At 37.5% G+C, this 24,956-nt stretch overlaps 1 protein-coding gene across 11 annotated transcripts in view; it reads right to left on the bottom strand.

The window, feature by feature from the left end:
- Positions 1-24,956, bottom strand: part of TBC1D1 (TBC1 domain family member 1) — a 98,881-nt gene that overhangs the window by 12,866 nt on the left and 61,059 nt on the right. For 6 of the 11 annotated variants that reach the window (XM_079305533.1, XM_079305530.1, XM_079305535.1 and 3 more), the window contains 6 exons: positions 23,928-24,056; positions 21,448-21,567; positions 20,314-20,453; positions 10,114-10,299; positions 6,219-6,380; positions 4,285-4,443 (listed from right to left, as the gene is read on the bottom strand). In XM_079305533.1, the coding sequence (XP_079161659.1) occupies positions 4,285-4,443; positions 6,219-6,380; positions 10,114-10,299; positions 20,314-20,453; positions 21,448-21,567; positions 23,928-24,056 (896 nt within the window). Of the gene's footprint in view, positions 1-4,284; positions 4,444-6,218; positions 6,381-10,113; positions 10,300-13,424; positions 13,600-20,313; positions 20,454-21,447; positions 21,568-23,927; positions 24,057-24,956 lie in introns of those variants that run through there. The other 5 variants (XM_079305537.1, XM_079305538.1, XM_079305531.1 and 2 more) reach the window with 3 other exon arrangements.

Genomic DNA, 24,956 nt, shown 5'->3' with positions numbered 1-24,956 from the left:
CCACAGGAACACCATAAGAAAGTTAAGAACATAGAACAATTGACTCTTATACTCTACCACTGCTTTGTTACAGTCGTTGCAAAGTTAATTTAGAAACTGTCAGGGAGTGGGGAAAACATGTTGTTTGGAACAGCTGAATACCTGATTCTCAAAATTGGCTCCTGAGCAGCTTATTCAAGGATAACAAACTATTATAAGAACTATTATAAGTTGTCCTAATAAGGACAACTATTAGGATCCAGACACAGACTTGGAATATCTGATCTATGCGGACTGAGGCCCCTTCTGTTTTCTTTTTCCTTTTGTCTTTTTCATGTAAAAGTGTCTCTTGTCACAACCCTCCTTGCCTTGGTCCCTCCCAGTCTTCATTTGCCTTTTGTCTTTTTTTCCTGCAGTCTGTACAATAAAAAAGAATTGTGTAGTCGTATATAAGCTATCATATATGCTATGTATATGTTATGTGAGAGCATAGATAATGGAGGCAGCCAACAGACATTATTTTGTGCAGCCATTTCTGGGCTTTGTTTCTTTGAGCTTTGAGCATACAGAGATTATGTCCAGGATCAGCAGGGGACTCCTGGAGGTGTGAGGGTACTACTGCTGGCTGGTAAAGCTGATGCTAACCAATGCTTGTCAGTTGCCCTTTTGACAGGGTGCCTGGAACCTTTATTCCAGCTGATCTCTTATAAGGGAGGGTCACTAATGACCTGGGCAGTGGGGCAGAGCACAACCTCAAAAAGCTTGATGGTAATACAAAAGTGGGAGGAGTGACAGATACACCTATCACCACACAGAGGGACCTCAACAGGCTGGCCAAACGAGCTGCCAGGAACTTTATTAAGTTCAATAAAAAGTTAAGTGGAAAATTCTTGCAGTTGGAAGGAACAAACCCATGCACCAGTATTTGCCATCCATCTGGAAAGCAGCTTTCCAGAAAAGGACCTGACCGTTCTGGTGGTCACCAGCTCGAACATGAGCCAGAATTTGTCCTTGCAGCAAAGAATTCTGATGGTATCCTGGGCTGCATTAGGAGTGCCACCAGCAGCTGGAGGCAGCTGATCCTTTCCCTCTACTCAGCACTAGTTAGGCCATATCTGGAATATCCAGTTTTCTGTTCCCACTGCAAAAGAGATATGGCCATACTGGAGAGAGTCCAGCAAAGGGCCACTAGGAGCATCTCTTCTATGAAGAGAGGTTGAGAGAACTGGACTGTTCAGCCCAGAGAAGGAAAGGCTCAGGAAGATGTTACCAGTGTGCACAAATACCTAGTGGAAGGCAATGAAGAAGAAGGAACCAGGCTCTTCCCAGCAGTGCTCACTGAACAGTAGGCAATGAGCACAAATTGAAAAACAGGAAATTACATCTTTTTTTTAATGTTTTTTTTTTTTTTTTTAATTGTAAAGGTGAATAGACACTGGCACAGGCTGCCAAAAAGAGGTTGCAAAGTCTCCATCTATGGACATAACCAAAGTCTGAGCAAACATGATCCTAGGGAAGACCTTGCTTTGAGCAAGGGGGATTTTGACTAGATGATCTCAAGTGCTCCTTTTCAATCTCAATCACTCTGTGATTCTGTGAACAAAAACATTAAAGACTTAACTTTAACAGATTTAAAAAAAAAAAACACTTCCAAAGGCAAATTTTTCATTATTAGAAAAAACCGTCTCCCTGCAAACTTCCTCTGTGAAATACCTCAACGAGGAGAAATTTGAATACCTCTTTTGTTCTAGTATTAAGTGGAGCTTGTTTTCTGGTTGCCCACTTGTTAAATACCACCCCACCCTTTAGCTCCTGGAATGCTGCTGTGCTGCCAGGCAATATCAGAACTCCTGCTTCAAGACAAAACCCACGGCAGAGTACTTCTGCCATCTGGTAGCTGCTCTAGCCTGTCACTTGGGACATGGCATTCACTTCTGAGTAGGTCTCCCTGGCCAGGGTGTCAGAGTCAGATTGTTGTGAGATTAGGTGTCAGATTGTTACAGAGTAAGTATTTCTAGCTTTCAAAGGAGAAGGAGCTTGCATTCCTTTGCTTGAAGGACAAGTTACTACTGCACAGTCTAAAAGCAGACCTGTACTGCCTCACTCAGGCAGCAAAGCTCATTTCATCTATGCAATGAAAAAGAGTTACAAGCCTAGCAAGAATAAAAATGCTATGAAGTTCTAAAAACCAGTAAATGGAAGAGAAGAACTGCTAAACTCACAAGCTGATGTGCTTCTGAGTGCTTTGATGTGGCTTAACTAAGAATTTTAACCTTTATTTTGGAGCAAAGAGATCTGGTTCTGCCAAAAAGAGACTAAATGAAGCGTGATACCTCTAGAGCCCCAGAATGCAAAATAAGTACCTACTACTTTATTTTTTTTGAATGTAATAAAACAAAACCTAATTTTCCACTGTGTTCAGCAAACACCCAGTGCTGGATGGTTTCGTACACTGATAGCACTGTGACATATAAACTGAGCTAGTAAAGCAGTTGCTATACCTTAGCTCTGCAGCCATATGCACACTCCTGGCCTCAGGAAGCACTATTTATGAGGATATTTATCTGAGCATGCATGAATTCAACTAAGTGCGAGCAATAATGCTACAGCTTTGGCTCATACTGTGTTGACAACTATTTAGCCTAATTTGGGCAAGGTTTGTAAGTATTACAAACACTATGTTGCGAGAACACAGTTTTTTTCTTTCAAGGTGAAGTGCATGCTCTCAAAAGGATTCTTAAAGATTTAAGAGAAAATGCTTCTGATAGCCTGAAGGAACACAAGTCAGAACATGCAAATCCCTTCCAGCTGCCTATCCAGTTGAACTGTCTGTTACCACACAGCACAGCTCTATTTCAATGTGAATCACTAGGAAGTCTTCAGCTTCTTAATACACCTTAAGGTTATGACAGGGCCCAATCCCTCTTTCAGCTAGTGGGCTGGCAAATAGCAGCCTGGCAGAAACAACACCTCGCATGAAAACCACCATGAAGTCACCAGTTTGCCAACACATTTGTTTCTACAAGAAGAGCACATAGCTAAGATGAGAAAGTATTTTTGTGCTGAACCAGGTAGAAAATATGAACAGCTTGCCGAGCCAGTAAGCCTCAGTCTGCTACGTGAGACAACAGAGACTGACTGTGCTCCCTACTGTCCAGGAGTCATCCCAGCACCATCCCTCTGCTAAGGTGTTCAATTAATTAACCCAGCACAAAACTGTTCACCTCTTACTGAACCACTTCAGTGTCTCACCCTTCACTGCCAGGACTATTAACGCCAGGTATGCTGGACCAAAAGGTACTTGTTAGTAAATGATCTCTGGCTGCAAATAAACATCTCTCACAAACACAAAGGATTGTTGTCTGGCCATGCTCAGTACAGGGGAATTCCTAGATGTGGTGTGCAAAGTCTGAAGGGAGACAATTTACACACCCTGCCTACTCCCAGCAGTCATTAAAGCGCCTTGGACTATCACTTTCCCAGTGCCACTCCAAACCAGACAGGTCTGCCAAGTAGGGAAAAGGTGAAATCTACCACCACCTTTTCCCACCTCTGGAAATAGGCTCTTTATCATTGAAAGCTTAGGTCACCATTTAAACTTGACAAATCTTCTCAGTGCAGTACCCACTGGAGACAGTCAGCACATTGAGGTTTCAATAAAATAATAAACGGGTGGACCCAGACAGCTCTGGGTATAGGTAATCCTTCCTCATCAGGCAAGAAAGGGGGTAGATCATTTGCAGTGAAAAATGCTTAAATACTTTTGAGTAGTTATAGAGCATAATTATGAAGGGATAATTCTGTACTAGTGCCTTACAGAAAAGATGTAAGAGAAAATAATACAGTGGGTATTAATCATTCAGATCAGTCCAAATACAACGTTCCCCATAAATTTTTATCATTCTTTTACGTGACATTTGGTTACGTGCAGTGCATAATTTCCTTTGATGGAGTTTTTCACTGCAAATTCATTTGATCAAAAGCAGTGATACTGTACTTCTTAAATTGACCACACAGCTCCTCAGAACCAAAGTGTCAGTGCTATGCCCTGGAAGACATTGATTTTTTACCTTTATTAGGGAAGAGCATAATGAATACTGAATTCAACATGGGATTATCCCACACACAAGAGCTGTGATCCTTTTGGGAAAACATCAGCTCGTGGTTTCTCACACCAGATTAAAAACAATTCCTACCAACAACACATTACTAAATAGTGAAAGTCATTTTGTGTATTTCCTTATTTAAGTACCTTACAGAGATTGAAAACTCCTTGTTTTCATTTCAGACCACTACTGTACTTACCTAGGTCAATAAGAATTGCATGCTGTTGGGAAGTTAATTGTTTTAGAAGTTCTTTATAAGGTGTGTCCTTTGGTTGTTGTTTACTTGGAAACTGATGTTTAAGATGGTATTGCTCCGCTAGAAACTTCCAGATCTCCCCACGGTGGTGACGTGGTACACCTGAGCACAAAAAGCAATTAAATCAGAATTTGTATCCTACTGAGTGTTCTGCTACAGTTGAGCTAACAGGATTGAGGAACTGAAGATGCCTATCTGCTACACAGGCAGACAGATCCCTATTGGTTACCTCCAGTGGACCACAGAAGTAGATGAAACTACAGTGCTTTTATTTCCTCAACCACTACAAGACATCAGCACCTTAACAGAAATAATTTCAAGCAGAAAAAATACTAGGAACTACCTAAGGTTAATGCTTACATCCAGTCTGAGAAACATAAGAAGAGGCATCAAGAATTGCTATATTTGTATCTGAAAAGTTATATGCTTATCTCTCATTTTCTATGTAAAGTACACAATAAACCACTGCAGTAGAACTAATTCACACTTTTCACTAACATAGCATGGACTCTACATTTTAGGAAGGTGGAATGCACATATACCAAAAATATAAATAGGTACAAATGAGACATGATCTAGAGACTACAATACAAGGCAGATAATCAGATAGCAAGTATTGTATTTTTAGTTTTGCTATCAGCTTGCTTAATGACTGGTACACATAAAACTGTTTTAAGTTTTGAATTTATTTCTCTTTAAAAAGGGAAGATGCTACTTAACTATTTCACATAAATAATGATAGTCTTCATTTTTAAACTGTATGTAATGCTCTGAGAGTAAAATTAATTCGGCACTTTCAATGCACTTTCACTTGGGGAAGTGTTCTGTCTAATCCATAATGCAGTGGAACCAGATACCACAGCTTGAAGTAACTTACAGCTTGAAGTTTTTAGGACTGGTTTTTTCTTTTGGTATATATGTAACACATGAAGGACAATAACAATAGGAGAAATTAAGAATTATTCAAGCATACAAGTTATGTGGAAAGAGAACAAAACCTATTAGGATTTGATATTGTTAGAAATCTAGATTTACCCAGTCATTTTAAATGGGCAATTTGGTTTAAGTTGCTTGTATAATCGCACATAGTCAGGTGCAATATTTAAAATCTTAAACTTCTGACAGTGGTTAAATACTGATACTTCCTTTACATATTGGAAAGCTTTGTAAAGAACTATAAAAAGTTCCTTGGAGTAGCCATCTTCACCATTGGTCCATCTAGCACCCAGCCTAAGGCCTTTGGGTCCAACCATGGCAAATGTAACATTGAATAATTGCCCAATTTCTTAGAACATTTAGAAAATATCCTTGTATTACTTCTGCTGCAGTGGAGATAGAGGTGGCTGCTCAGCCTTGCAGTTGTGAGGAAGACTGCAGGTAGTTGTTTGCAGGGACAAAGTGTTCTTGAACTCAGAGAAAAGGAATTCTGCAGAGATACCCATGTCTACTGTTTGTGCACAGACTAACACACAGGCTGGAACAGAGAATTTCCAGAAAACAATGCAGAGGGCTTCTTCAGTTATTCACAGTCATTTACTGCCATTATGCAGGTTTTTTTCTTTAATTGTGCAACTTTTAATTTATAAAATCAGACTGTAAAAATTGTAATACATTGAGGTACATCTCCTGGTAAGGGCAGATGTTATTTAAAAATGTATGCTGTAGCTCCAGTGATACAACTGCAGCTGCCACTGAAAGGGACTGGAACTTGCATTTCCATAACCATGATGGTACCAAAAGTTGTTACTTGTTTAGTCAGCAGCCCAAGGGACAGCACTAGAGAGAATATGGTTATAAGGAGGGGTTAAGTGGCCACACTGTTCCTTTTCGGATATAATTTACATGCATTTCAACAACTCAAAAAATAAACTGTTTACCTTGTCCGACAGCAGAGTGTATTTTTTCCACATCAAATTTAATCTTTGACCTTCCAGGTGTACTCAACATTTTTTCCCAAATTAAAGTTACATCTTTTAAGCATGGTGTGATTTCTTCATAGTCAAGTTTCAGGCGTCTGTTCTGCAAATTGTTTTCAGATGCTAAAAAGTGATATAAAGAATGTAGCAGTTAATATTGTTTACTATTTGTAAAATGGATTCGTTTAACTTACAATTCTCTTGTGCTATCCACCTGAAACATTTCATATCTAAAATTTAATGATTCTGGGGTTGGATCAGTTTATTTTGTCTTTAAAAGATATTATATGCTATATTATTTGTGTTTGGACAGTTAAATTGAATTCCCTACTACTAACCAACTCCTAAATACAAAAAAAATGAGTGATGATGACTACTGAAATAAACATAAGATTTTCATAAGAGAAATTTTCACTTCCCCAGCTCTTCAGTGCAGGAGACTTTCAGTAAATAAAAACACAAACCAAATTTAGTCCTCTATTTGTTATGCATACAGGCCCATAATAGTAATGATGAAGTAAAAACAATAGCTGGGAAAACATCAAAAACCATGGCAGAAATGAAAATGATTCTGTAGCTGAGTGTAATTCCAAAGTTTAGAAGCCAAGCAAGAATTTCAAACTGAGTCTTGGTAAAACTTCTAAGGTTTATTTTTTCCTGTGGGGGCATTTTAGTACTAAAATGTGCCTGGAAAACAGGATTTATTAATGTTAATTATGTAAACTAAATAATAAAGCGTGTTTTGTAACAGTGGATGGATTTTGCAGGCAATAAGACTAAAAAAGTAGAAGAGGAGAAAAAGAGGCATAGTTCATATGAGATACAAATAAGTCAATCATCTATTCCTTAAAGGATGAAATGATCAAAGAAAATGCTATAAGGAAGACAAGATGAAGCTACAAAGACAGCACTAAGGAGAGACAGTGGGAAGTTTATGGAGAAATTAACAAAATAGGTTACCATATTTTAACTAGTCTGTAATGTGGCTGAGTACTCAATGCACCTAGTTCCAGGACAAGAGCAGCTCTCTACTTGCAAGAAAATGAGCAGAGCAAAAGTTCAAAATACATAAAAGTCTGGAAAGGTTCTAGAGCATTAAACAAAAATGAAAAGACAATTCCCATACAAATAACACAATTTGAAACTATGTTTATGAAATAGTGTATCGTGAAGCAATCATGTTTTTAAATTAATTTGCCCCGATGTATTATATATGTATTATGTATATATATGTATTTACTTTATTGTGATGATGCAATACTGTAATAGTAACAAGATACTCTTATTATGAGGACATTCTGCCACATGTCATGAGGCTGCTGCTACTTTTGAGGATTTCACAGTATGAACTCATAGAATCACTCCTATCTATTTCAGTCTTGAGACAATCTATGTTAAAATGTTATTATATTTTGATAATTTAACTCTCCATTATTTGTATTTTCAATTCCTTTATATAAATTTAATAAACAGTTACATTGCATAATAACACTATTCACACACTCAATCTCAACTTGTTGAGATCTGTATCAGCAATTAAGGTTTTTTAGAATATTGAATTCTGAGAGTCACAAAGAGTTATCTTGTCCTGTATTCCCACTGACTACACAAGCTTCTGGATTTTAAAAACTAGAAAGAAAAGAACTGTTTATATCTGGGATTTGTACCTATAGTTGCTTTCACATGAGATTGAATGACTTTATTCAATGAGGTTATTCATGTGAGTTGTGAGATTACCTAAGTATTTGCAAGATTTGGACCTCAGAATTCCATTTTTAATTCAGTGATTAATTACAGATACATAATATACACTGCACTCATAGTTTTATTATAGCTATGTGTCCACACAGAAATTCTGTCTATCTAAACCATTTGTCAACTTCATCACATTTTTGTCGGTCAAACCCAACATATTTATAAATCAGAATATAAAAAACTTTAAAACACAGATGGTACTGTATGAATATAACTTAAAGGGCATTTAAATTTCAGCTTATAGGAAAACAAACTCTGAGAAATCTTTTAATGTTTCATCTTCTGCAAACGAATGTTTTGTGGTGCTTGGCAACTTTTCAGACTTTTCTGCTTTATTCAATCTTATGCTATATGCAACAATGTGACATGTGAGGACTGAGGTGAGAATATGCCTTTATCAATAAGCTTATTTAGATACTGACACGCCCAATTCCCAATATTACACCTAAGCACTACTAGTAAAGATGCTGTGCTCACTGCAGCCGAGTCATGTGTTGTTTTCCAGTACTGTCTCACCATCTGAGCTGTTCATGTAGCAGCTACCTAGGACAATTTCTTCACCCCACAGGACATACAGCACAGCTGGGCCTTCAGTTCTGCCAACACCCACCTCATTCATTCACTTAATAGCTTTTTAGACGTGCTCATCTTAATGTATGTCTGATGGTTTTGCAATTTTTTCTTTTGGGCAGACAAAATTGGAGCATCCAGTTAAAATTGCTAAAATGTGTATGGATATTAATGACCTGCACTCGCCAGAAATTTGACTGCAGGCTGTAGATTTGGATAATTTGAATATAAGAGAATTTTCTTTTTAAATCAGGAGTACAAAAACACAAAAGAAGAGAAAATTTATTTCTAAATGCCATAAAAAAGTTACAGAAGTCTGTACAACATTCTATTCCTGAAGAAACTGTATAAATCATTTCTCTAAGTACCTCTTCTCCAGATGGTCTCAGCCTCTGGCCAAGGACACTGTATATCTGCTATCCATTGCCCTATTTTATTTTACTGGATTAGCTAGAACATTGCTGGGAACATGCTTATCACCTGTGGGTTCTTAGGAAACTCAAGTGTCAGGTGTTCTTCAGATAGGGCTGAAATAGGAGAGCTGAGAGCAAACAGACTACAGGTGGGCCAAGTACTTTGGCAGGCCATATCCAATATCCAAGAGATGTTTTGTCTTTCCAGCCACGTGTCTTAGCCTGAGTTTAAAGAAGGATTTCACATTTGATATTCTGAACTTTTCATACAGCTGGGCCCTTTCTCTACACACTTCTTGCAAGTCAAATCTTCCTCAAGTTTAGACAATAAAAATAAATATTGCCATTTTCATGCCAGGTACCTTCCCTTTTGAGGGTTCAGGTGCCTACTCCCTTCCTGAACATCTAAAATCACTCAAGATAAAATTTTGGTCTTTCATATCTTCAAAGAAGCAGTTCTCAAAGGCAATCAGTTGTGATTCTGCATACAGCTGTTCTTTATGTGTAAAAATTGCCTCCAAAATGGATTTATTGCAGCTAAGACATTCACAGAAAAATTGTGGTTAAGAACAATTGCAAATTACTGTTTCTGAAGTTCCTTCTCATCACCCTTTGGACTGATGTAAGTCATTACCATTCTACAGAAACCTTGCCTGCACAGTATGGGTACTACTGCAAGAACCCATAGTTTCAAGTCCACAACAACCTCATTAAGAACTTCCTTTGAGCCTCAAGACTGGCTAAACAAAAAAATGCAATGACCAATACTTAGACAAGCACCTGTGGATATGAATGTAGAAAAGAATTCGGTTCATGATACTGATCATGCTGAATTCCTTTGTGAGAGCTTCTAGACACCAGCCAAAAAAACCCCAGCCATGGTAAAGACAGTGCCCCTTCAGATCAAGCAAACAAATAATAAGGTGAAATATAAAAAAATTATCATCCATTGTCACCTACACTAATGAGTGCTGACGGAGATGTTACTAATCTGATTTACTTGTGTGTTCCTAGAATGTTTCATTAAGGCTTGGTGCGGTCCACTACCAAGGGCACAGAGAAAACCAAAAAGTGAACTTGTATTGCAATAGGGTGTAATACTCTAGAACTTCACCAACCTTGCAACTTCTGGTTTTCTTTCTCCATTCTGAGGAGCAGTATCTGCTGGATAATGGCTTTCTTCCACAGTTCACGAAGCTCATGGGGGGTCCGTTTCCTTTCTTCTTTCACTGGCCCAAAGGGGCCATCTTCACACACTGGCTCCAATGGGGATCTGGGTGGAAGATCTCCCAATTCACAGTAATCTTTAAAAAACAGAAGCTGTTGTTAACTCCTTGGATGTCATGAACAGCTGAATACACACAATTTGAAAGATTTGGCATATATAGACACACACATCTACATATATACACACACTAACTCATGTATCCATCTATATGTAGAGAGATAGATAGATAGATAGATAGATAGATAGATAGATAGATAGATAGATAGATAGATAGATAGATAATAGGTAGCAATACCAAGCAAGGTTTCTCAAATGACATTTTCAAGCAGACAGAAAAGCTGCTTCAGAATAAGAATCATACAGGCTAAAGCCTAGAATAATTTTTTCTATAAACTGGTAAAAACATTGCACCACACAGCAAGACCACATCTTGCTAATTACAACTTTACACAGAGGGAACTGAAAGGAAAAGGCAAGTTTGCGAACTCACAAAAACATAACCTACAGCTGAAACGTGGCATGACTCAAATAGCAGATAAAATCAAATATAGCACCCACATAATTTGAAGAATAATCTCTAAAGCATGCTCAACAAAGAAAACACACGCCCTTAGCTGCACAAACACACCACCACCTAAGGCCATACAATGGGATGATTACCAGTTCTTAAAGTAAATAGGTGGAAAGAGAGACAGGCACTTAAGACATACTTGTTTCCATATTTCATTTTTAACCATATCATAACCTTCTGCACTTTTTCTTTTGGTTTCAGCTTGCCTACCATAAAATATATCATTTTGCCGAGCATGCAAGGCAATTCTAAGACTGAAAGCATTACAAAAGAAAGTGAACATTAAATAAATCTCAGGCAAATTGAAAAATAATTTATTTTTAGGGAAAGAGTGTGTAACATTGTTTTAAATCAAGTAATCAATGCAAGAAGCATAAGCTGTTATACCTTGTTTTCTTAATACCTGCTGTAGTATCACTTAATTTTATTGTTTTATACAGATTCTCTGGATGCTCAGTAGTCTTTGACACAACCTGTATCTAGAAGAAAAATTACTGAATTCACCAACTTTAAAATGAATGGTCAAAACAACCAATCTCTTCCTACTAAATCTCAAATGGAAGGCCATTGCAACAGCACTTCTTCACCCAACCAGAATGGCTATGAAATTGCTCTCTGAGCTATACATGCAGGACAGTGCTTTCAAATTATTGCAAAAAAATCCATTCACTTGCCAGTAGAGAGAAGTACTTCTGTGTGTGCTATTTTGAACTGCTCCTGCAGAAGGAGCATTACTGAAGCAATTATTTTGATGGCAGCTCAGTGATCTACTTCTTTATAATTGCCTAGCATGGTGGTAAAGATTTTGAATTAAATACACATAGCATCTCATTTCTTAAAATGAACAAAATAGGAAGGTTTTCCCCCTTTTAAATTCTGCCCAGACAGTCACTCTGACTCATGCAGTTCATATGCAGCTATTCTTTCCTTGTTTGTTTGAAGGTACTCACACAACTAAGCTCAGATGACTAAGAATGGAAATGTTCCCAGCTGTTCACTTCTGCTTTTCTAAGCCTTGCCATTGTCAATCTTCTCCTCTTGAAGAGTCAGAGAGAAATAGAGTGGCTCCAAATACCACTAATTTCTTTATACAACATTTATTTGCTTGCCACCACAAAGTCTAGGGCTAAAATATACATATTTAAAAGAATGTAACATTTTCAGCTAGCAGAACAATTTAAACCTTTATGACCTTGAACTCTGGATATAGATGTGGATACCCACATTTCTGGTATCTACAGCATTTCAAAGAACAATGAACACCATGGGAATGAGAATTAGGCAAAGGTCAAATATTTTACACTTTAATGGTAATCACCATTTTTGCAAAGCAAATAGGAAAACTGACAGGTGCACTCAGAAATACAGCAGGTTATGACAAGTATCAATATAATGAAGAGACTGTATTATATTCATTAAAAGATCTGGGAAACATTAATCCTTTCTCTTTACAGCTAAATGGAAAAGACTTCAATGGGCTAAGATGCTGCAATTATGAAAGAGATACAGGCAAATGTCAGCACACAGAGAAGATACTGAATAATTTTCATCTTGTATTGACCATAAAGGAAAATTATTTTTATTTGATGGCTGGTTTTGTTGCAATTGTTGACTTTAATGCACATGCACTATCGTCAACAATGTTATGTACATTTTTATGTAGAATTTCTAAATACAGTGGCATTGATCCCAATTTTCCTTAGTGCATATTAAGAAATATTTAAAGGGAAATGGTCTTAAGGATAATGCTGGTAGAATTAACTTAATTTGCTTGAATAAAATAATAAAGAAATAAAAAGACAATCTTCAAGAGAAAAATACAATCTTCAAGAGAAGTTGTTAATTTCCTCTAAGGCAGCATACATTAATGACACCGTAAGAAAGAGAAATCAAAAAAGTGGTCACCATACACCAATACACAAAAAAAGTAAAAGTGATCCAGATAGGAAACCCCTTATCTACTGTACAGTCTCTATGGTCTGTTCACATCTTACATCCACGTTCCATTCTCACAGCATCCAATATGGAATGCAGGCACATCTTAGAGGAAACAAGTCTCTTCTACACATCCTCCCAGTGGTTTATGTGTCTCTATTAGAATCAGATGTGCATTCTGATTTTATGCATGCATATATGCACTAGATAATAAGATAGAAAATAATAGACTTTGTCCAGATACAGTTTTTGGCCACCTACTTGCTAAAAAAGCCCTAAACCCAAAAAAAGTCCCAGGCTGGCAAAATGCATCCAAGGAAATGGATTAAAGACATTACATTCCTAAAGCAAGAATGAACACATGTAACATCTAGACTCTTCCCATCTTCAGTGTACACACCTTCTCAGGACAAATTTTAGGGATTGGTCTTCAAGTACCAAATTCACAAATTTATCAGAGACATTACTCATTCATCGTTCTCCAGTGATCAAACTGTGGAAACACCTAAACTGCTGCAAAGCATTAATTACTGAAGACCATGGTCCTGCTTCCATTTAGGCTGAAATCTCCCATCTGTTACTGGCTAATCTGATAAAATCAGTATTCATTAAAAGAAATAATGCTTAAGGCTATAATAGAAAACTAAAAGGTTACAAAATCCTGTAAGCCGAACAATTATGATTATCAATCCTACCTCTAATGCTTCTGTGAAGAATCCTAGGACTGATTTTGCCTTCCAAACTGCAGTTCCTTTTCAATTTTCTCTTTTGCTTCTTATCACTTGTGGACATTTAACAGAAAGTCTAAAGTCTACTCTGATAAAGTACAACACATTCAAAAGCTGCCTTCCTTCTCGTCTGCATGCTGGCATGAGGCAAGATTTACAGAATGCAAAATGAACCTGTTTAACTGCTCGGGTGGCCTATCAGAAGTCTGCAGAGTTTCATGAGCTGTTAAAGGAGGGAGGAAGGTGGAACATTTAGGTAATCCCTCAAAGCAAAATGAAAAGCTCGGACATTTGGCAAGTCAGCACTAACCCATGAACATACAAGGTGATAGAGACATGCCACCCAGCTTCCAGATCCAGAACAAGAGCAGAAATACTGTGACAAGGAGCTGAGCACTGCATTGTTACGCACCAGGGATCTGGAGGACAGCAGAGAAAGCAAAGATAAACAGCAGAGCGATCCAACTGCACGTAACTGGGAGCTCACATTCCACCGAACCAAACTGCCATGGGGAGCCTTCAGAACTTTTATGAGATTAGTAGGTGCACTTCAACAGGATCTGAATGCTTCAGCACACACTGAAAGACTGTTTCCCTGTTCATCTGCCAACTTAGTCAGCTTTTGTTGACTCTTATGCCACGTTTGACCTGACCCTAACTCCTTGCACGTATAAAATTCTCCTTTGCTTCCGTATAAAATTCTACCTCCATACATGTTACTCCTACAAGCCTATTGCACTTCTGTTCTGTAATTTGGCAAGGATTTGGCAAGTTGATGGAATAACTATTAGTATATTTGATCAATGGTAATTTTCCATTTGAGATTCATACTTGGACTACACTTAAGAATTATTCTATTGCACAATGTAATTTTACAAGTCTGTGGATCAAACCCAAGGATTCCCTGAAAAACTGGAAAACCACCATCTTTCCTGGGCTTGTAAGAACTTCTTCAAGGTACTGAATTGCAGATGACACTGCTCATGAACCAGGTGGAAATGTTACTCAAATATTCTAGTGCATCCATAAGTACCTCAAAAGCACTTCTCTTATGCTTCCACTACTTATAACACCCAACAAAGGACAAGGCCAGTAGGAACAATGGACTGAGATGGAGTTTGTACAGCTCATCTATTCATTTATACTCAGTTGTTGGCTTCACATGGCAGTGCTTCAACCCTAAGGTGCAGAGTATCTCCACACTGCAAAAGGATCAACAAATGCTTTACAAAAACCTCTTACATGGACAGATGATACAAAAAATGAAGTACAAAAGATTAAGAAGAAAGTATCAAGATATATTACTATCAGGGACCACACTAAAGAAAGTCTGTACATGGAAATGATCTCAGTAGTAATTAAAACAGACAATATTTGATCAGAAATTATACGAACAGGAAGATTTCATTCATAAATCACTAAGAAAAAATTAGTTTATCAAATATTTTCCTAAACAATCCACCTTATTATTAAACAAGGTTTAAGTAACAAACCAACCTAAAACCCTAAATTTAAAAAACATTCTTTCAGAAGCACTTAGTCCAACCAACCTGATTTTCCACTCAGGTAGTACAACATCTTCTTTCCCACATGATACAAAAATAACGAGGAATGCAAACTACTACAACCAATATAACATTCCTATTACTTTACACAGCTGCCTGGAATATTTAATTTCATAATCAAATGTGGTAAAATGACTAGGAGCCTTCTGTAATCAGAAAGCTTCAGATACAAAATCACAGAACCAACAAGTTCTTCTAATATGACATAAACTTAAAGCAATGGCTGAATTAGGAATTCTTGGAAAATTGTGTATTTCAACACTCTGGATTAAAATCAGCTCTGAAAGATGCTTTGGACTTTGCTTTTATTTTGAAGCCAAGACTTCCTAAAAAGTACTCATTACCTCCAAATTAATCTCATTTGCTAATCTTATCAGTCCTCAAGAAAGGAATGCCCTGATATTTCAATGGGGACAGAGGCCATCAAATGTTAATCGTGTACTTACTGGTTGTAACCAAACTTCTGTGTGGCAAATCAAGATTGAGCACATATTTGTTCTGAAAGGACCAGAACTGAGTAATCAATTATGAACAACTGGCTTTCATCAATAATTACTGTGTTGCTAAAACAGTATTGGCAAACACATTACAAATAATTTACACCCCAGAAATATTCTAAGCACAGAATGCTAAAGCAACAGTTTGTAGTATTTGCAATGCTACTACAAAATGATTTTTAAAAAATTTGCTTAAATAATCAAGAGATATAGCCCACACCTATAAACAGATAGGTAAGTGTTAACTACAGCTGGTTTCAAGAATAACAGTTCTTCAAACTTTTCTTCAGCACTTAGGATTTAACAGTGTTTGGATTTGCTGCTATCTGACAGAGGCTGAAACCAAATTAATTTTAATTAATGAATCAAGTTCATTTTCCTGTACAGAGATACCTATGCTTTCTAAACCATTTCTTTTCTCACAACTCAAGCTCTAAAATAAAATGTAGTTGATGGTTTTATCTGAATTGATTCCCTGAGTACTGCTAAGTGATATAAGCATCTCATTGCTCTAAATTTCAACTTCTTTCACTGTTCAACAGGTAACTTCATCACACATTACCCACGTTAAAATAAATTACTCACTCTCCAAACTAAAACTGACATAGTTGTTACAAAAATCTTGTTATCTACTTCCAACACAATTCCCTCAGCAAGAAAGCTTCAACAAGCACCACTACTTTCCCACCATTTCTTTCAAAAACTATTCACACCCCCCTTAAATCCAGCAATTGACTTGACTGTGCTGGGAGTTTCTGACAATTTGCAAAACAGTTCTATTATGACCAATTCTGAACAGTCAAAATCTGAAAACTAGTGAAAATTGTCCACTGCACAGAGATTTGTAGATGCTGAATAAATGTAAGTGAATATCTTGCTGCACTGCAGTGCAAGGTGAAGTTTCATTATCAGTCTACATTGATTTAGGGATGTCCTGCTCCTGAGCAGAGTAAGGGCACCAACCCTCACCTTCCTGTCCCTGCCTACTTGTGCAATACTGTGAGTGGGACTAATAAACTGACCCAGCGGAAAATTAGGGCTTTTCAGTGTGTCCATACTTTGCCTGGTTTAAAATGATCACTGAGTTGTTGCTCTCTTCACCTTTTTACAGAGAACTAAAGAGTCCCACTTTCATAGCCAAAAAAAGTCACTCTTGAGTGATGTTACAGAAGTAGGAACATCTGCCTGCAAGTAGGGTGGGGAGGTATAAAGGTTAAAATTAAATAACTGAGGAAACACATTTATAATTTAGAATATGAGTATGAGAACAGAGAAGAGACAGAGCTTTAGAAAAAGAATAATCAAAACCTTCTTTCAAAATACATGTAGCATTGTAACAAATCTAAATGTCATCAATTTTGTAAGGAGACTCTGCTTCCCTTTTTCCATCCCTCCACTTTGCAGATTCAACACTCATTGCAGTCCCACAAACGAACAACTAAAACAAGATTCCGAGGATGAGACACAGCATCTGAAGGTGCCAGTGGAACGCTGCCCCCTGGTGCTTCCCACCACTCACAGCACCAACCAGCTCAGGGGAAGCAGCTAACAGCAGGAGTTGAGGCTGGAGAATTCGAACTGCAGCTCTATTTTCTACAATGGAACTAGCATAATTCCACACTCCATCCTCCAGCTACCAGCTGTAAAGTATTACAAGTCTCTACAGATAATTTCACCCACATAGAAAATCCTTTCTAGGTCTTCAAACTGGAGATCAACCTCATCTTCAGGCTCACCAAGGATCACCTGGCTGTCCTGTCAGGCAGCAAATTGCACAATAATTCTCTGATGTGCTTAATTGTAGTTATGTACTGAAGCAGGAAAAAATACTGGGGGAAGGGGAAAGTGGCAGCACTAACAAGCAGTAAGTGGCTGGAAAAGGGTGTGTAGATGGGGCTTTGCTCCCACAACTACCAAAAGGAATGGTTTCTCTACAGTGCTTTGTGTTGCCTCAGCCTGCTTGCCTTCCTGAGTATGGCTACACGAATCCAATCATCAGGCAAGGCAGGAATCTCAGCCAGCAAGCTAAAAATGGCATTCCAGCATATCTATTTGCAGTATTTTTCTTCTACTGATTTAGGACTGAATATCCTCCTTTGTGTATAGTAAATCCTTTCTTTTAAATAATGGTGTCTGCAAAACAAACTGCATCTGACTGGTAACTCATGATGCAACCCCCAAAGCACAGCCAGCAATCATTTTGCTCCAGCTGAGCTACAGAAAATGAAGTTTTAGCTCAAACTGTTTATGAGCACTTCCTAGAGAATTAGAGGATTCAGAAGTGCAAGACAGTGGGACTAAGTGCTGTTTAAGCCATTCAAGCTTCAAGTGGAAACTCAGGATATCAGACTTTTATCAAGTTCAGTACCTTGAAAGAGTAAGATGAGAATTTCAGCAAAAGCTATCCAGTTGTCTGAGGGTTCTTTTTTTTCTTTTTTAAAACTTTTAGTACATACACCTTCATATCCTGCTGTGTTAACCACACAGAGAGCAGCAATGAACACGATGCATCTTGAGATTCAGCTCACTACCTGCCTATACAAACATGACCACAAATGTCAGAGCCTAGGTTTTTCTGTGAGTATAAAGTTTAAAGCTCTCTAGTCCTTGTGACAATTTATACGTTCTTATGTGCAATTTACTCATTACAACCCAGAGAAATTACTGCCAGGGCAGTTTCATTTTTTGTTGAAAATGTCTGCCCACATGTGCCCAGATATAATCAAAGCAATGCACAGTTGATACACCCTGGTGGATTTTACCTTTAACACAAAGTTTAGTAAAGCAGCATAGGCTAAACTTGAAGTCAACTGTATCATCTCTGAGCCACAGAGATCTAGGTTTCTTGGCTGACTGACCCCTTTCCCAGCTTTTTTCCTTACTCCTCTACTGCAGATCACCCTGTAGTAGGGTGATGACCACGGCATTGGAAGGGAAAAACTTCAGTGGATGTTTCTAGATGTTTATAGATGCAGTGGAGTCTGCATCTACAAAGGGAAATCCATAAATCACAGATGTTCCCTTATTTCCCTCCCTTCATGCTTGCTTTTGCAGAATATGACAAAGCACATTATCTTTACAATCTTCTTTGTCCTCTGTCCAATTTGACCGAAATTGATCTTTTGTACAAATTAAAGGAAATTTAAGAAAGACTTAAAAAAAAGACAGCATATGAAAGAAAAGCAAGATGTTAGTTACATTTACTTTGGAACTAAAGGAGTTTCTTAGTTAACTGTGGTGGTGAGTCCAGTGTTAGATCAACTTTACAGCAGCTCTCTTTAAGGCTACAGAGACCGGATAACAAGTGAGTATCCGTCACTGCCAGAAATGTTCCAAGAGATGCATAAACATCCAAACAGAAAAACCCAGTATTTGCTTTAAATAATTTTAAAAACCCGCTGACTCTGAGTTTTCTTCTGTTCATAAACTGAGTATGTACAGTGAAACAAAAAAGAAAATGAATGAAGAAAAAAGGCCAAATATTTAAAATTGCTGCTCCTATTAATAGCACATCCTGTTTTCCATTTTGGCCACACTTGTTTCCCAAACTATTCTGCTTACCCAGCTGTAGGTTGTTAAGATTGTATCTTGCAGCTATTATGTCTCAGAGGAAATGCTTGGGTAGGCAATTTAGGTGGATTTTATTTTCCTATTTAATATGGGAAAGTTTGTGGCTTTCAAAAACAAGTAAGACTATTTCCAGTCACAAAGAGATGCATCAAATCTGTAAAAACAGAAGTTTCATATAAAACCCCTTCACATGCCTTTAAGTACAACAGAGCATTTCACATCTATGTTCACACAATATGCTCCTGAGATCACTTCACTTTGAAGTAAACTAAATTTGAGAGGAATCTGTGCCCATATGCAGCTTACCTCAATGTCAGACAAATTACATTGCAAGCAGGGCATTAAGGACAGAAACACTTCTGCTATGTGCTATTCCAGTTAATCAGGGTCTCACTTTAAGATGCAAGAAAAACATCTCAATGACATTAAGATTGTTACTTTCCACTACATTTATTATAACGTACTGTTCCTTTCTGTTTCCTTACACTTTTTCTTATTTCTCTTATTTTTTATGGCCTTAGAGGTAAGTCAGAAGTTACAGCTTACAAAGCTCATGATGTGAAATTCAAACTTTAGTGAGCCAGAGGATTTTCTCAGGCATTCTTGGTTCCCAGCATGTCCTGAACTAGCTGGCTTACATAAAGTGAATGCACAAAATGATGCACAAGCATGCTTGCGCACAGTGGTTTTCTTCTAGTCTCTGGTTCTTCAGTTCTACAGAATTTCACAAAATAATTACGGGAACGGTGGATAATTATGACTCAAGTGGCAAATGTTACAGACTGGAGCAGCATACACAAGGACAAAGTATGTACTACAGAACTCAGCTGAGATCATAAAAGAAATGTAATTGCTGCTGGTACACCTGGATTTTTCTAGTCTGTAGTTCTATACTCCAACGCAGAAGGATGAAAGAGAAGCATCCTCTTTTTTCAGTGCTATATGTGTGCATTTTTTCCCCAGAACTAAAATAGCACAAAATAGTACATAATTTCTTCTTTGGGAAGTTAACATGAGACAGTAGGGAAAATTCACATATGAAGCTGAAAAGTAAAAAACACAACAGCTAATGAGCTGAGTATTACCAAAAAGTAGGTGGCAAACTGCAATGACAGTACAAACAGAGCACCAGGCAAATATATCTCCTTGGCAGACACAACGATTTACACTTCACACACTACACACAGAAACAAGATCACAGAAGCAATCAAACCCAAACACTACCATCGTATCTGCTGGGAGAATCACAGGCTTTCTGAGGGGTGGCCACCCGCAGGAATATCTGCTGCCTCCAGGAATGCCTGCGAGTCCTTACGGGGCTGTCCGCATCCAGGGCCTGCTGGCCGTGCTTGGAGTCGTAGTCACTGGAACAGCAGAACACACAACAGTTTGTGAGCAGGTCCCCTGGCTCTGCCAGAAGCTGTGACACAGCCTGCAGTGAGCACATGGCCACTGGGAGTGCAGTGTGCGGTGCACATGCCGGGGCAAGCTCGCAGTGCTAGGAAGGTGCAGCACACCTGCTTTGTGGCAGAGGCACACACACGGCTGCAAACAGCACTGAGGTTCACAAACAGGGGCTGGCTGCTCTGTACAGTCAACTCTTACCAGTTTCAATTAATTTTCTGTTTTATTTGCAGCAGTATATTAATAAGAACATATTAAAGATACATACACAATAATGTAGCTTTACCATTACACTACTTATATGGCATCCACCAAACTTAGCACTCCTTCACAGGAGACACAAAGACTTGCATATTACTCCTTTGATGTCATCCACACATGCCATACAGAAGTTTTTATTCAGAATATAAAATGAAATAGTGAGGAACAATGCTGTTTTCCTATTAAAAATCCCACCAATAAATTTAATCTGTTAAACCTCTAAACTATTTGTTGTTTAAATATTCTAAACTTTATTCCAGCCATTGGCTAAATGGTTACAAAAGTCTTAGTAGAAGCTGAAAGGGATAAATGAAATCCAGATAGCTCTGGCAGCAATAGGGAGGAGCATTTTACAGGTCATCCTCTAGTTCCAATTTGAGGACACTGATATTGCTTAAGATGAATCACATATTCTCTTAACTGAAAACTCTCCTATGTCAGGAGTAATCACAAAAGTACATACATGGAAGTTGCATGACCATTGCAACATCAAAAATGGCTAAGATCTGCAATCCTAAGGGGAGAGTAGTGTGGGATAGCTTCATCCTTTTGACAGCAATTACATGCAGAATACAAACAGGTGAACTGTTGCACAAATCAGGTTTTGCAAGTGCAAGAAGCATTTAAAATATTTCAGACAAAGAAATGTTTGAAAATACAGTTTTACCTCCAGGCTTTAAGAGAACACCCTACCTTGTTGTGCTCCTAAAGTCAGAGGTGTTATTTTCATCTACAGGAGCCAGAAATTTTAAGAAATTTGGCACAGAAGAGGAAGAATGAAGCTTTTTCCTTAAGGCAGTACGGTAGGAGATGCTGAGAGTGCAGTTGGGAAAAGTATAGTTTAGAACAAAGAAGTATAAATCCACAGAGTAAAAATAATACACATTCCTAAATTTCAAACAAAAGGCAGCTAAATCCTGAAGGTCTGAATATCAAGGAAATCAAAGTCAAAACCAAAACTGCTAACAAAGTCCTAGTTTGAGATATATGCGTGTTTGGGCAAACTAAAATGTTCCAGTGTATATAAATGTTCCAGTAAAGTTATTATTCTTAGGTGTAACCCAGGATTTTTAGTGTATGTTTCAAATAAATTTCTTTAATCTAATAAGAACCAATGCCAACTTCATCGTATTTTCTTAAATATCAGTTTCAATGACTGACTAAATTTGGGGGAAAAGGTTAGGGAAAGTTGACACTGATAATCACTGGCAAATGAAAAATAAGACTTTGGCAAAAACTACTTTGTAAAGCATTAACAGGGTTTTATTCAGACAAATTTGGAACTTTTAAGTTAAAAGCTAAGCCTTCTGACTGATCATTCAGGATTGTGGCTCTAGTTATGCAACAGACAGGAGCACTAATCAAATTTCATCAACAGTCTTTTGGCCAACATAATTATTTAAAAAAAATTATTTTAATTTAAAAAAAATATTTAACTGTATTTTAAAATAACAAGTCTGAAAGATGCTCCAAAGAAGGTTAATAGAACAAAGTAAGAACAAGTCAGATAATTAAAAGTTTTTGCATGGAGTGAAAATATAGAAAACTACTTGGTTGATGATACTAGAGACCTTTTCTCAGACACAAAATCACATGAGTAGGAGAATTTACTCCTGAAAAAGTAAATCTAAGAAAGAATTGTTTCTGATAAACCATAATGTTCTATCTGATAACATTTAGCAATGTTTCTTGAAGATGTGAAAGGAAGTGGAGGGGGGGAGGCCTGGGGGCAGAATACTCTGGGATAATCACTAGCATTAAGTGAAGCAGGTTCTTTAGTAGCTGGCACTAAGATAAAGAAGATAAGTCTGCAGCATGGTGTGCCCTGCAAACAGGGGTCACTTCCAATTACATTGTAAATCCATTACAATTACATGATAATTCCACTTACAGATTTGGGAAACTTGACTGTATTGATTTAAACTCATTAACCCATTTGACATCCCTATCAATTTCCATTTTCAGTCTTGTTACTTAGATGTTCAATATGGCATATCCTTAAGAGACAGGGAAAGGAAAGAATTCTGTGTGCACAGAATCATTACCAAATCAAGTGAAAAAAATTTGCTTTAAGAATTTAACCTTCAGGATTCAAGTAAGTCCTATTAAATTGAAGAATGAACAGGATTCTGCAGACTCATTTCCTGCCCTGAGCTATGTCATACTTCTGAGGTAAAGAATTAAGATATACTAGTTAGTTTTCAGCAAGTACAACTGAAAAAACGTGGTAAAACAGCGTCCTCAGTTGAATATTTTCTCAGGTTTAGAAAAAACACCACCTTGGGGAAACAGGAAACTGTCACATGAAATAACAAAAACGAAAAACAACAGCAGCAGCAATAAAAATTGCTTGCAAAGGCTAGTGAATGTTGACAGTGCTTCTGAGGACATTTGGTCTCATTAGCCTTTTGAGCTAAAATAAGCAGTTTTAGACCAAGGGGTTAAGAAAGAGTTTCACAGTTTATGATTTTTAGAGAGCCACTTAGTTTCAGGTTCTAAGGGAAGTGTTAATGCCCCTTTCTTCAATGCTCTCTCCCCATATATTTTAATTCTAAGAAAGAAGGCATGGAAAACTAGAATTTGATACTTCTGCAAGTAACCAAGACAAATGATGGGTTGATGGACTGGGGGTTTTGTTCACTTGTTCTTGGGTTTTTGTTTTGTGAGGAGTGCAGATGGTGGTTGGGTTGTATGTGGTGGGATCTTTTCCTATCAGCTCTCCATATTCCTGCTGCTTCTTGCCCCGTGTAGTTAACTTAGTCAATTTGCCTTTAATGTGAGGCACTAAAGAACAGTAGTATGTTTTTGTGTTACTGCGAACAAAGGACAAAACCAAATGCTTCAGGAAGGACAAACTGAGCTCTCAAGTTCTTGGCAACTTATTCCTTATACAATTTAAGGAGTACTGCTGTCTGCTGCATAACAACAAATTGCTTTGCAACAACTGTCTCTGAAGAAAGAGCCAATGTCTGAAAGAATTTGATTAAAACAATAAATTATTTAAGTACCAGCTCTACATTCAGTAGTTGAGCAGTTAAAGAGCTCCGTCTCCCATAAATATCTACCACCTCTGTTCTATACTAAATAATTTTAATTATTTATGCTATATAGTTTCACATTTATGACATAGGAAAACAAACCCTACCCCAAACTATTTACAGGTACTAGCTCACCTTTTTTGTGCAAAATGCCCACTTGGTTCTCCACTTGAATTATGCCTTAGATATTTTAAAAAGTTGGGTGAAGAGGCTGAGGGATTAAGACGAGCTAGAGTAGGAGAACGTGCAAGTTGACCAGAAGAACTTTTAGATTTGCCGACAGATTCGTTCACACCATATAGTGCGGATTCCAACCAGAGCGATGGAGTTGAGGTAGCACAGAGAACAAAACAGAAAGAAAGGAAAGGAGGGAAAAAAAATGAAATCCCTTCTCTAGTCTTTGAAAGAGAGCTGGCATATGTAAATGAGACAATTCCTATGTTTTACACAGTTAATACAGTAACTGTAAGAACACAAACTTTTTTTAAACCCAATCAGCAAAGTCCCAAATTCATGCTTACAGGCTTCAGCAAGGCATTTCAGAATATGACTAATATGACTCACCAAAAAAATGGCACTAACACCCCCATTTCTTTTTCCTTATATGTGCTTCCCCTTGATTCCTATGATAAAGTCAGGCATATGATCAAGAGTTCCAGTGAATGAGAAGTGAAATGCTATAGGTGGAATTAAATTTAGCTCTACTTTGAAAACCATTTTTGAATGAGGTTCTAGAACACTCATAAAACAGGACTTATTAAAAGTCTATAACTCACGTGATTTTTGAGAACTTTAAAGTACACTTATCTTGTAAGTTTTCCATTTCCTCTGTTTCTACACATTTGCAATGAAATAGAAGCAATAGAGATTTCTTTTGGGTTTGAGTTACGTAATGAAGCAAGCTCTCATGCCCTACTAAAAATTACATGGCCAAACCCAAACATAAATAACCAAGGAAATAAAAATATATTCTTAATTTATAGCTGCATTCCTATAGTAAAATAGTAAAATAATAGTAAAAAAATAGTAAAAAATATAGTAAAATAATAACTGATTGAACAAGCATCTACAGGTTCCAGGGAAGCTCTTGTGAAGATAACAGACTATCAACAAGTCCTAAATTGCACTACAAAAAACATTCTATAGTACTTTAGAATTAAAAAG

The sequence above is a fragment of the Erithacus rubecula genome, assembly GCF_903797595.1.
Source record: "Erithacus rubecula genome assembly, chromosome: 5".
Taxonomy (NCBI): Eukaryota; Metazoa; Chordata; class Aves; order Passeriformes; family Muscicapidae; genus Erithacus; species Erithacus rubecula.
This window is presented reverse-complemented; position numbering and strand designations above follow the sequence as displayed.